The 14,145-nt window shown below is 35.8% G+C and overlaps 1 protein-coding gene and 1 pseudogene across 3 annotated transcripts in view; both read left to right on the top strand.

The window, feature by feature from the left end:
• PHF14 (PHD finger protein 14) overlaps positions 1-14,145 on the top strand; it is a 236,051-nt gene that overhangs the window by 84,189 nt on the left and 137,717 nt on the right. For all 3 annotated transcript variants that reach the window (XM_077122758.1, XM_077122768.1, XM_077122776.1), the window contains exons 8-12: positions 52-198; positions 829-1,099; positions 1,412-1,518; positions 3,506-3,601; positions 5,468-5,571. In XM_077122758.1, coding sequence (XP_076978873.1) covers positions 52-198; positions 829-1,099; positions 1,412-1,518; positions 3,506-3,601; positions 5,468-5,571 — 725 coding nt within the window. The remainder of the gene's footprint in view (positions 1-51; positions 199-828; positions 1,100-1,411; positions 1,519-3,505; positions 3,602-5,467; positions 5,572-14,145) is intronic.
• LOC143651894 (uncharacterized) lies at positions 5,587-12,916 on the top strand (annotated as a pseudogene).

Genomic DNA, 14,145 nt, shown 5'->3' with positions numbered 1-14,145 from the left:
ATCCTTTAGAGTAAAAATGATCACTTTTTTTCTCCTTTATTTTTGGTGTAGGATATAGCAGATCCATTTTTTGCTTATTGTAAACAACATGCGGATAGATTAGACAGAAAATGGAAGAGAAAAAACTACTTGGCTCTGCAATCATATTGTAAAATGTCTTTGCAAGAGAGGGAGAAGCAATTATCACCAGAAGCACAGGTATGCAATTTATGCCAAAGCTATTGTGTTTTTCCTTTCAAGGTTATAGATTTCAGATCCTGTGTGTTTTTGCCAAGGATACATGGAATATAATTGTGAAATTTGGTTAGTTACCCAGAAAATAAACTATCATTAGGGTAGATGGTGAGTATAGTTTGTGACTAAATAAATTGGTCTTCACTTAACCAACAAAGCAATGATTTATAAAACATATCTCTAAGTACAGTGAAAAATCTAACTTAAGAGAAAATTATGCTGTCAGAGTGTTGATCACATCTTTTTTCATTCTTTTGTAGTGTTCATTTATACAAAGGATTTATTAGTTTGCCCATCATTTAAATTATATTTCTGTGTAAATTAAGTAATTTGCAGTTTTTGAAAACAGAAACTAATCAAATTAATTTCTCACAAATCTGATCATTGATTAGAACTGTTCTTACAAGGGATGGATCTAGCTAATAGTAACCCAAGAATTGTGTAGTGTATCTTAAGGGCCATGGATAGATATAATTTGCCCTAATTATAGGAGATTCTGGTTTGCTTTATTATCTGTAAAGATGGAAGAAAAATCATAAGAAGGTGTATGTTCCACTTAATGTCTTTTAAAATATGTAAACATTTCTTTTGTAGGCAAGGATCAATGCCCGACTTCAGCAATATCGTGCCAAAGCAGAGCTAGCTCGATCTACCAGGCCCCAGGCCTGGGTTCCAAGGGAAAAACTGCCTAGACCACTCACTAGTAGTGCTTCAGCCATTCGTAAACTGATGCGGAAAGCAGAACTAATGGGGATCAGTACAGATATCTTCCCAGTGGACAATTCAGATACTAGTTCTAGTGTGGATGGAAGGAGAAAGCATAAACAACCAGCTCTCACTGCTGATTTTGTGAATTATTATTTTGGTCAGTATAGACATCGATATATGTACACTTCTGAGTAGAACAATTTGCTAATGAAAATATTTGATATGCTGCTAATTTTTAGAAGTTTATTAGCCAGGCTATGTATATCAAGTAAAGACTTACTCATTTTCCTAATAAATTGTGGGTTATTGTAAAATGCTAGGTTCATGTATTTGTAAATAGACTTAAAACTGTTTTAAACGGTGTAAATTTATCGATGTGATGATTTCAATGGCTAGTTTCTTCCATTGTGTATTTGTATATCAGCTTTTACTTTCTAGTAAAGTAAAACTGGGTATTTAATTTAAATAGAGAGAAATATGCGCATGATTCAAATTCAGGAAAATATGGCTGAACAAAAGAATATAAAGGATAAATTAGAGAATGAGCAAGAAAAGCTTCATGTGGAATATAATAAGGTGAGTTGACTACAAAGCAAACAACATGATATAATGAAACACTATTAGTGATTTCTTTTGTGGTTTTATGGCATTTCTATTTATATTTTATTTCAAAATTGTTTTAGAAATTTTAGGCCCTTCTGAGCAATTCCTAAACTCGTTATCACCAATCATTGACATTTGCTGAGCACTTTCTATGTGCCAGGCACAATTTTGAGAGCTTTACATGTATTAATTTACTTAATTTTCACCTTAACTTTATAATACAGGGTATGATTATTATTCCCATTTTCAAAGAAGGAACTGAGTCCTAAGGAGGTTGAATAATATGCCCAGGGCAGTGCGATGGTGGCTCAGTGGCAGAATTCTCGCCTGCCAAGATGGAGCCCCGGGTCAATTCTCACATAGATAGTCAAGTCATAGAGCTGGTGTTTGAGAGTAAGCTTTCTGACTCCAGGCCTTATTTGTAACCAGTACATAGTACTGTAGATTGTGTTTGTAGAAAATTTAGAAACTTTTTTTATTTTTTGCTTATTTACTTAATTTATTTATTAGAGAAGTTGTAGGTTTACAAAAAATCATGCATGAAATGCAGGATTCCCATGTAACATCCTGTTATTAACAACTTGCGTTGGTATGGAACATTTTAATGATTATAATATTAGCTATAGTCCAAGGATTTAATCTGTGGTTCACTGTTTGTGTAGTATAGTTTCATTGTATTTTTCTTAAATTTTTTTTAATTGAGAAAAATTCACGCACATATGTTCTATATATGGTGTACAATCAGTGTCTCACAGTATTATTACACAGTTCTGTATTCTTCACCATGATAATTTTTTAGAACATTTGCATCACTCCAGAAAAATAAAGAGAAAAAACTCATACATACCAGACACCTTACCCTCCTCTCATTGACTACTAGTATTTCCATCTACCCTTTGCTTTTTTTATCCATATTTTTTGCTCATCTGTCCATACCCTGGATATAAGGAGCATCAGACACAAGGTTTTCACAATCACACAGTCATAAACATAACTATTTTTATACAATCGTCTTCACGAATCTAGGCTATTGGAATACAGTGCAACAGTTTCAAGTACTTCCCTCTAGCCACTCAATACACTGTAAACTAAAAAGGGATATGTATGTAAAGCATAAGAATAACTGCCAGGATAACCTCTCGAACCTGTTTGAAATCTCTCAGCCACTGAAACTTTATTTTGTCTCATTTCTCTCTCTTCCCTTTTGGTCAAGATGATTTTCTCAATCTCTTGGTGCTGGGTCCCTGCCTATCCTGGGCTTAGAAACTTATTTTTAAACTACTCTTCTTATCTTGAATTGAATCGTAACATTACTTTAGATTAAAGAATTTTTTCCCCAATTTAAATTTCCATTGTACCTCTTTAATCATTGAGAAGGGTTGAGATTCAAAAGAAATCACGAAAGCAAGATGTGAAAAAGGTTAGGTAATACATAACATGGGCATATAACAGTGGGTGCTGACTTATTGATAGAAAACATTTTAAATGACAAAAAAATAGCAGGAAGTAAGTTTCTAGTAATCAGCCATATTGTAGTGAAAATCATACTGAAATCAGATTCAGAAGACCTAGAAATTCTTACTAATTCTGTTCTCTGGGCCAAGTGACAGCTCTGATCCTTAGTTTTCTCATTGGAAAATGGTAGAAATATATCTTCATAGAGTCATAAAGATTAATTAGCAGAATGCATGTGAAATTATGTATCAAACTATAAATGGAATATATAAATGGTAGGTATCATTACCATTATTAATAAAAATGCTAACATGAAACAAGCAATAGCTTACATTTTGTTGGTGCTGCTAGATAATTGGATAGCTTCATCCCTATAGTATGCCCTGAATGTGTTAAAAATATGTGGCATATTGATGTAGGTATTCTTGGACATTTGTTGATAAATTATTTCACATATTTTACTACACATTAGTGAGGTTTACTAATTTGATTATTTACTTTGTAGCTATGTGAGTCATTAGAAGAACTACAGAATCTGAATGGGAAACTTCGAAGTGAAGGGCAAGGAATATGGGCCTTGCTGGGCAGAATCACAGGGCAGGTTAGTTTCTTTCCAATTGCTGTCTCCTTTTTTCTGTTCTTACTCTTTGCGTGATGTTCAAAGGTCAGATTTGTGATGCAACTGTCACTTTACTAACTAAAGAATTCTGTTTGATCAGGGCCAGCTAATCCTCTGGGGATAATGGTTTCTGCCTGAAACTAATATAGAGCATTGTGAGCTGCATACTGCTAACCTGTAGCTTAATTTGGTTGTTTTAACAGCCCTCTTATTTGCAGATTTTTTTCATTTGCTCTAGCTAATTGACCTGTTATTTGTGATGAAGCTAACGTTTGAAGCATGATTTACTCCTACTGCATTCTTCTTTTCTTTAATTTGGCAGTTTTAGATCCTTTGCCACATTTTTTCTGTCCTTGTGCTATATTTAGTTCCATTTTCTTTGACTGTAAAATTAAAAATTTGAAAACTGGAAAGATTTATTTTCATGTTGATTTTGTTTTGAGCTGTGTAAGAGATGTTTTGACACTTTAATGTTAAAATGTAGCTTTTCCCCTCCAACAGTAGCTGTTACTTTTTATATGAAAAAAATTGCTTCATCCTTGAGCATTTTTAGCTTTTGAAAGTCAAGAAGAATCATTGCCAAACAGATTTCTTTGAATGCTCTTTTTAGTATACTGTGTATATAATTGAAAATTGAGAATGTATTGGAATATTAAATTATATATATGTTAAATTTTGTAAGTATTAAAAACATTTTGTAAGTATGATGAAGACCCACTGTTTGTGGTCCTTTTACTATGAAAATGGTTTTATTTGTGAGAGTAGCTTTTCAAAAGAACAGCTATTTTTCATTGTACTTGTTTTAGAAGGTTATGAAGAATCAAATTCATTGCCCAATTCGTATCAATATGTTATTTTAAGAAGTAATACATAAATATTTGTGTTATGTCATGCTAGGTTTGAAGATGCCTCTTTTATGAACCAAGGGTGTATGTGGCTTAAATTATAATGGATAACAATTCAAAAGGTCAGAATGAGTAGTCACCTTTGGAAGAATTGGCTTTTCTTCCTATTGACAGATTGTTCTTGGATTTTTTGGAAGTGTGTTGTTTTATTTTTGATGTTGAGAGTACTTATTGTTGAGTGCAAGCTTGTTGTTAGTTTTGCCAAGCTAGCATTATCTTTTTTTGCAAGTTTGTCTCATAAGAATCTCTTGTTCAGTATAAAACATCTACCATAAAAGAACATTTTCATGTATTAAAGTACTTTTAACAAAAGTTCACATATTTCTTTGTGCAAATGTAAAATACACAGCAGGAGTAGAATTCATATGTACTGCTTGCGTGACACAGTTTTCCAGTTGGTTAAACAGATGGGGGCCCACAGAGCCACTGAGAAATGACTTTGATAGATGGTTGCTGTCTGAGAAACTACAATACTACAGATTAGTAGAAACCCACAGAAAATCTCATTCACTTTGTGGAGAGTTTGGTTCAACAAGATAATTTTTTAAATTAACCTATGGCACACCAACATAGCTGGAATGTTGAAGAAAATAAACAGCCTCAATGTTCTTTATATCAAGTGTGCTATGTTCTTTCTTTCTCTTTTTTAACCTAATAGAAACTCATCCTTGTTTTTCACTTTTTCAAGCTAAAGTATAAGTTTAATTTTCATGATGTTTTAGCACTCCACTGAAAAATTGATAAAAGTTTATAATTACAGGTTTCTAATGGAAGTAACTGAGATTAAAAGCCCATTGTAATCATTTTTGTTATTGTAATATCTAATAAAGCAGAGTCCCCCTTATAATCCTATTATATTTTAGTTGGCTTGAGTGACAAATTGAGGAAAATGTTGCTTTATATTCCTTAAAACAATGTAAACTGCGTTTGTTCAAATCAATAGAAGTTGAACATACCGGCAATTTTGCGAGCACCCAAGGAGAGAAAACCAAGTAAAAAAGAAGGAGGCACACAAAAGACATCATCTCTTCCAGCAGTACTTTATAGGCAAGTAATGAAATTATGATAGCACAATATTGTGTATTTTAACTAATCTTATTAGTAAGAAGATGCTTCAGATATTTGAGAATGAATTGTGCTTTATCAGCATTGAAGGTAAATGCATTTGAATTTGGTTAAATTATGTTATATTAATTCCTTTATCAAAGCTGTTTTCTAGTTTGGGTAGATCTTGTAATGATAAGATATATCACTTTTTGTATCCTTTAAGTAACTAGGGATATATGTGCATAAACTCCATGAGAATGTTAATCATTTTTGGGGAACCTGAATGTCATTTCAAATAACATATATGATTTTTCTCTTAAGTAATTAATATAAGAGATAACTAGGTATTTAGATTTTATTTTACTTGAATGGGTTAGAGTTTTGTTTGCTTTTATCTAGTGATAGGCATCAGATATGCAGTCTGAATCTTATTTCCTCTGTACAGTTGTAGATAATGAAGATAAGTTTTAAATTTGAGTCTGTCTTTACATTTTTTAGTATTCTATACTAAGTTGCAGTAATTTTGTTCCCAGAAGTATTTTGTTCTTTACTTTTTTGTCTCAGTATTAATTATGCTGAGACCATTATAGTAATTCTACATAGTTAAGACGTCTTTTCATATCCAAGTAGGTGAGGATCCAACGTTTTTCCATGTAACTGATTATATTAAAAGAAGTTTAGAAAACATTGGCATGTGTGTGTATATGTGTGTACACACATGCCGTTATAAATACATAAAAGTTCTCCTTACAATGTTGTTCTTTGTCAGAAAATACCTTCAGTGCCTATAGTTTTTATATATGTAATTACCCTCCTTTCTTTGTTGGAGGTTCCCTCCAAACTTAATAGTAAATAACTTACTTGAAATGTGTGAAAAGCCCACTATTATCTTAGTGTAGAGTGAAGACTAGCGCATTCTTAGTCTATCTTTTCTGAACAGAGTTGGTTTATTTGGAACCATTAGACATATCACTATACTGTTGACTTTTATTTTTTATATTATTATTTTAAAAGAATATTTTTATTGTAAACAGCAAACATACAAACATTCTTGACATGGCTACAATCAGGGGCTCACAATGTCATCAAGTAGTTGTGTATTCATCACCATGATCATTTTTTTGAACATTTGCATCTCTCCAGCAAAAGAAATTAAAAAGAAAAAACTCATACATGCCATACACCTTACCCCTCCCTCTCATTGACAACTAGCATTTCAATCTACTCAATTTATTTCAAGCTTTGTTCCCCCATTATATGTTTATTTCTTATCCATATTTTTTACTCATCTGTCCATACTGTAGATAAAGGAGCATCAGACATAAGATTTTCACAATCACACAGTCACATTGTGAAAGCTATATCATTATACAATCATCTTCAAGAAACATGGCTACTGGAACACAGAAGTTTCAGGTACTTCCCTGTAGCCACTCTAATACACTGTAAACTAAAAAGGGGATATCTATATAATGCGTAAAAATAACCTCCAAAATAATCTCCCGACTCTGAAATCTCTCAAACACAGACACTTTATTTTGTTTCATTTCTCTCTTCCCCCTTTTGGTTGAGAAGGTTTTCCCAATCCCTTGATGCTGAGTCCCAGATCATTCTAGGATTTCTGTACCATGTTGCCAGGGAGGTTTACACCCCTGGGAGTCATGTCACATGTAGAAGGGGGAGGGCAGTGAGTTCACTTTGCAGTGTCAGCTGAGAGAGAGAGAGAGAGAGGCCACATCTGAGCAACAAGAAGTTCTCTGGGGGTGACTCTTAGGCCTAATTTTAAGTAGGCTTAGTCTATCCTTTGCAGGGATAAGTTTCATAGGAGCAAACCCCAAGATTGAGGGCCCGGCCTATTGATTTGGTTGTCCGCACTGCTTGCAAGAATATCAGGAATTCTCCAAATGGGGAAGTTCAATTTTTTTCGCCTTTCTACCCATTCCCCCAAGGGGACTTTGCAAATATTTCTTTATTCACTCTTCAAATCACTCTGGGATTTATCGGGGCATCACACTAACCTGGACAAACCAACAAAATCTCATGCACTGTTCAAGGTTCTATGTACTTATCATCAATATATCCCTATACTGCTGACTTTTATTTTTTATAGTGAAAAATAACATATATACGAAAAAGCAATAAATTTTAAAGCACAACACAACAATTAGTTATAGAACACATTTCAGAGTTTGGTATGGGTTACAGTTACACAATTTTAGGTTTCTCCTTCTAGCTGCTCCAAAACACTGGAGATGAAAAGAAATCTCTGTATAATGAATCAGCAGCCATACTCGTTTGTTAAATCCTATATTTTCTGTTATATGTTCACCTTCTCCTTTGATCTTTCTCCTAATCTTTAGGGGTATTTGGGCTATGACCATTCTGATTTTTTCACATTGGAAGGGGTTGTCAATAATATGGAATAGAGGGATGGAACTTGTTGATATTCTGGAGAGGCTGGCCCCTCTGGGTTTCAGGACTTATCTGGTCTAGGAGCCCATCTAGAGTTTGTAGGTTTTTGTAAAGTAATCATAGTTCATGGAACCTTTGTAGAATCGCTGATAGAGCCCTAGGTGTTCTTTAGGGTTGGCAGTAATAGGTTTTGCTTGGAGTTTGACAAACCATGAGAAATAGCAATATGTAGCTGAAGCTTGCATAAGAGCAGCCTCCGAAGTAGCCTCTTGACTCTTTTTGAACTTTCTCAGCCACTGAAACCTTGTTTGTTAAAACTCTTTTCTCCCTTTTGGTCCTGAAGTCATCGTCGATCCCATGGTGCCAGGGCCAGGCTCATTTCTGTGAGTCATATCCCATGTTCCCAGGCAGACTATCCCCCCTGGATATCATGTCTCATGTAGGGGGGAGGTTAATAATTTTACTTGTAGAGTTGGTCTTAGAGAGTGGCTGCTGCCTGAGACCCATACCAAGGAGCAGATCCTGGAGCTGCTGGTGGTGGAGCAGTTCCTGACCATCCTGCCCTAGGAGCTCCTGGCCCAGGTGGGAGAGCATTACCCAAAGAACAGAGAGGATGTAGTCATTATACTAAAAGATTTGGAACCAGAGCTTGGAGAAACAGGACAACAGGTGGATCTAGATCAGACAAAGAAATGAAAAACACTTGTGGAAGAGATGTCCCCTGTGAAAGGAATGCAGAGCAGCAGGTCCAGCCTGAGTATGAAGTTCAAAAACCTGAAAAAGAAGGCTGAGGAAATGAGGACTGAGAATATAAAGCTTGTTATAGAGACAAACTCTTGTGGAGCAGTGAAATCATCTTGGGAATTATCTGAGCCCATAGAAGCTCATTATGAGGATTCTAACTTGGAAAGGCACCAGGCCAAGCCCAGTGAGAAGACTGACTATAAATGCTCAGGATGTGGAAAAAGCACTCATACCTGATTAACATGAGGGTGTGCACCTGGGAGAAGAGCTCTGTGACTTTGAAGTGTGTCAGAGTTCTGGTCTTACCGGACATCAGGAAATTAGCTCTAGAGAAAGATCATCAGTGTTACGAGTGTGGGAAAGCCTTTCAGAGGAGTTCACACCTTGTCAGACTTCAGAAAATCCATCTTGGGGAGGAGCTTTATCAGTGCAAGAAGTGTGGGAAAGACTTTAGTCTGGCGTTTTACAGTCTCAGAATCCATTCTGGAGAGAGAAACCTTATCTATAAGGAAACCTTATCCATTGTGAAAATAACTTTAATTGCTTCTCTCACCTTAATCAACAGCAGAGAATTCACAGTCAGGAGGAGCCCTATAAGTGCAAGGAGTGTGGAAAAACTTTTAGTCAGGCCTTACTCCTCACCCACCATCAGAAAATCCACAGTCATGCAAAAAATTATCAGTGTTAGGAGTACGGGAAAGTCGTTAGTTTGACTTCAGACCTCATTCGACATCACAGAATACACACACTGGAGAAAAACCTTTCAAGACTAATGTATGCCAGAAAGCCTTCCAATTAAATTCACACTTCACTCAGCATGTGAGAATCCACAATGAAGAAAAACCCTATGAGTGTACTGAGTGTGGCGAAGCCTTTAGGCAAAGGTCAGGTCTTTTTCAACATCAAAGATATCACCACAAAGATAAATTGGCTTCATGAAGCATCCTGTTTCTATGGAACCTCAGAGAGGTTATATTGACAAGCAAACAACACTTCAAGAAAAGTTACTGTAGTCAACCCTGATATCAGACACATCTTGGGACCCAAATTGGAGGCAGTCTGCCTCTGTTCCCTCCCCTCTTGTTTTCCTTAAAATCAGCTTTGGACTACAATGATTTGGTCCTAAATGGTACTATGGGATCAAAATAAAATGGCATTTTTTACTGCCTGACTTCTCAGAACCTCTAATGTGATAAAAAAAAATTATGAAATAGTAGAGACTCATGATTGACTGAAATCTTTGGAATCAGCAGCATATCAAGTGTCCACAGATTTGCAGATTTAAGTAGAACAAGGAGAGATTAATATTTTTGCATATGTTATAGCAACAGTAAAATAAAACTAGGGATGTTTGGAAATGCATCACTCAAAAGTGTGTTAAAGTATAGCTTAATGGTAACCGTATTTCCCCAGTGGCATTGTCCCCACCTATCTCCACCCACAGTTGGTGAAAATATTTTGGAAAGTAAACATAATCTGTTGCTAGTTCACTATAGCACTTGCCCTCAGTGTTAGTTTCATGTAATTTTACCGTTTTCCACCCACATTCTTGCCATATTTCCTCATTGATTCAACTTATAAATTTAGTTTTTAAACTTAGACTATGGTAGGGAGTTTGTGAGTCATTTGAATGAGTTGTACTTAATTAACCCAAGTAGCCACTGTCTCACTTGGTGAACCCATTGCCAGTATAGTGTCTGGTGCATTAAGACTATTAAATGAATGTCTGATGAAAAAAAGAATAAAAAAGAAGCAATGCTGTGTGGAATACCATGACGATGGATAAGGTGGTAGTTTAGGCAGAAGCATTGCATGCAGAAAAAGCAAACCCATATCCAGAGTATGTGTCTATTCCAGTTAAAACAGGTCACTGCCCCTTCCATGACAGAAGTGGTCCAGTGTAATCAACCTGCCACCATGTAGCCAGCAGATCACCTCAGTGAATGGTGCCATATTGGGGGCTGAATGTGGGTCTTTCCCCATCCCTGACCATCCAGCCAAACCATTAGCAACAACCCATGAGTCAGTATACAAATGCACCTCTGACCATTTCTTCTTCTAAGCAAAATGAACAACAAGGTGCACTGCTTGAAGTTCTATCCATTGGGAGAATTCCCACTCACCACTGTCCTTTAGGGACATTCCAAAAAGGAGTTGTAGTGCTGCAGCTGTCCACTTTCAGGTGGTACCTGCATATTACGCAGAACCATCTGTAAATCAACCCTGAGTTTTTGCTTCCTCAGTCAGTTCATTATAAGGAACTCCCCAAGAGGCCACAGCTCTGGTCCGGGAAAGAGAAGGTAATGTGGCAAGAGTGTAAACCATGGGCATTTGGGCTACTTCCCTATATAACTTAACTTGTGCCTTCTGGACCTGCTCTGCCCCTATCTTGTTTGTATATACCATTTCCATTTTATGATGGAATGCTGCTGCACACACCCAACTTTATGCCATGGTGGGTCAGACAACACCTAGCTCATGATAGGCAACTCAGGTCTCATGGTAACTTAGTGGCCCATGGTTAAGTGTCCAGACTCTGCTAAGACTGAGTAGCAGGCCAAAGGCTTTTTCACAAAAGGATAGTAGTTATCTGTAGCAGATCATAAAGCTTTGCTACAAAATCTGAAGGGTCTGCATTGTAATTCTCCTATAGGGTCCTGCCACAGGCACCAGACAACATCTCTGATTTGCCACAGACACTTCTAGCCCCACTGGATCTGCTGGATCATATAGTTCAAGTGGCAGAGCAGCTTGTACAGCAGCCTGGACCTGTCACAGATTCCTATCTTTTGATTCCTATCTTTTGGAGTGTTTTTATCAGAAAAGGATGTTGAATTTTCTTAAATGGTTTTTCAGCATCAGTCGAGATGATCATGCGAATTTTCCCTTTCAATTTGTTAATGTGTTGTGTTACATTAATTGATTTTTTTGAGTTAAGCCATCCTTGCATTCCTGGTATAAACCCCACTTGGTCGTGGTGTATAATTGTTATAATGTGTTGTTGGGTTCGATTTGCTAATAATTTGTTGAAAATTTTTGCATCTATGTTCATTAGGAGATTTGCCTGTAGTATTCCTTTCTTACAGCATCTTTACCCCATTTTGGTATTAAAATTAAATTAGCTTTTTAAAATGAATTAGGTAGAGTTCCTTTTTCCTCAGTTGTTTTGGAAAAGTTTTAGTAGGATTGGAGTTAGTTCTGTTTGAAATGTTTGATAAAATTCCCCTGTGAAGCCATCTGGCTCTGAACATTTCTTTGTAGGAAGATTTTTGATGACTGATGGAATCTCTTTACTTGTGGTTGGTTTGTTGAGATTTTCTCTTTCTTCTTGAGTCAGTGTAGCTTGTTTGTCTGTTTCCAGCAATTTGTCCATTTCATCTAAGTTGTCTAGTTTGTTAGCATATAGTTGTTCATAGTATTTTCTTGTGATTTCTTTTATTTCTTCAGCGTCTATTGTGATGCATCCCTTCTCATTTCTGATTTTGTTTATTTGCATCTTTTCTTTTTTGCTTTGTCAGTCTTGGTAATGGCCCATCAATTTTATTGGTTTTCTCAGAGAACCGACCTTTGGTTTTATTGATCCCATTCATTTATCTTTGCTTTAATCCTCATTACTTCTTTTCTTCAATTTGCTTTAGGGTTAGTTTGCTGTTCTTTCTCAAGTTCCTACAGGTGAGCAGTTAAGTCCTCGAATTTTGCTCTTTCTTGTTTTTTAATATAGACATTTAGGGCCATAAATTTCCCTCTAAGCACAGCCTTTGCCACATCCTGTAACTTCTGATAAGTTGTATTCTCATTTTCATTCATCTCCAGATAGCTATACTGATTTGTCTAGCAATTTCTTCTTTGATCCTCTGGTCTTTTAAGAGTGTGTTATTTGTTCTTCATATATTTGTGAATGTTCTCATTCTTGGTTGTTATTGAAATCCATCTTCATCCCATTGTGATTAGAGAAAATGCTTTGAATAACTTCGTGTTTTTAAATTTATAAAGACCTGTTTTGTGCCCCAGCATATGATCTATCTTAGAGAATGTTCCATGAGCACTAGAGAAGAATGTGTATCCTTGTGTTTTGGAGTGCAGTGACCCTGTGTCTGTTAGGGCAAATTCATTTATCAAGTTATTGAACTTCTCTGTTTCCTTCTCAGTTCCCGTTTACCCATTTTTCCTTTTGTTGCTAGTGATCCTCTGTCTGTAGAAGAAAGTGGTGTATTGAAGTCTCCTCCTATTATTGTTGAAACATCTATCACTCCCCTCAGTTTTGCCAGTGTCTGTCTCGTGTTCTTTGGAGCTTTGTGATTGGGAGCACGAACATTTATGATTGTTATATCTTCTTGGTAAATTGACCCTTTAATTAGTGTATAGTATCCTTCTTTGTCTCTTATGAAGTCTTTTTTTTTTTTGTACATGGGCAGGCACCGGAAATCGAACCCAGGTCCTCTGGCATTGCAAGCAAGCATTCCTGCCTGCTGAGCCACCATGGCCCGCCCATCTCTTATGATGTCTTTACATTTAAATTCTATTTTGTCTTATATTAGTATAACTGTTCTTGGTTTCTTCTGGTTATAAATAACATGAAAAATCTTTTTCCATCCTTTCAATTTCAATCTGTTTGTATCCTTGTGTCTAAGATGAGTCTCTTGTAAGCAGCATATAGCCAGATTATATTTCTTTAACCATTCTGCCAATCTGCTTCTTCTAAGTGATAAGTTGAGTCCATTAACATTCAAAGTTATTGCTAAAAAGGTGCTTTTTGAACCCACCATCTTATCTTTTTATTTTATTTTTCAGATCTATATATTCTTTTCCCTCTTTCTCTTTTTACCCTTGTTATCATATGCTTCAGAATATCATTTCATCTTACTTCTGTGTAATACTCCATCAAATTTATATACCACATTTTGTTTATCCACTCATCTGTTGATGAGCACTTGAATTGCTTTTGACAATTTTGAATCTTTTGACAACTGTGAATAACGCTGGTATGTACATAAGTGTTCTTTATGTCCTCACTAACACTGGTAGTTTCCTGTTTGTTTAATAGTTGCCATTCTTATATTTTGAGTTGGTGTGTCATTGTAGTCTTGTTCTGCATTTCCTTTTTAGCTAATGAAGATAATCATCTCTTTATGTGTTTTTTAACCATCTGTATTTGTTCTTTCAGAAAAATGTCTTCATATCTTTAACCCATTTTATAATTGGGTGTTTGTTCTTTTGTTGTGGACTTGTGTGATTTCTTTATGTATACAGGATATCAAACCTTTATCTGATATGTGATTTCCAAATATTTTCTCCCATTGAGTTGGCTACCTCTTCACCTTTTTGACAGAGTTGTTTGAGGCACAGTCTTTTCAGTTCCCATTTACCCATTTTTCCTTTCGTTGCTAGTGTTTTGGGTGTAAAGTTTAGGAAGCTATC

The sequence above is a fragment of the Tamandua tetradactyla genome, chromosome 1 (assembly GCF_023851605.1).
Source record: "Tamandua tetradactyla isolate mTamTet1 chromosome 1, mTamTet1.pri, whole genome shotgun sequence".
In the NCBI taxonomy this organism is placed as follows: domain Eukaryota; kingdom Metazoa; phylum Chordata; class Mammalia; order Pilosa; family Myrmecophagidae; genus Tamandua; species Tamandua tetradactyla.
Note: the sequence above shows the minus strand (reverse complement) of the source record. Positions and strands in the feature narration are given on the sequence as shown.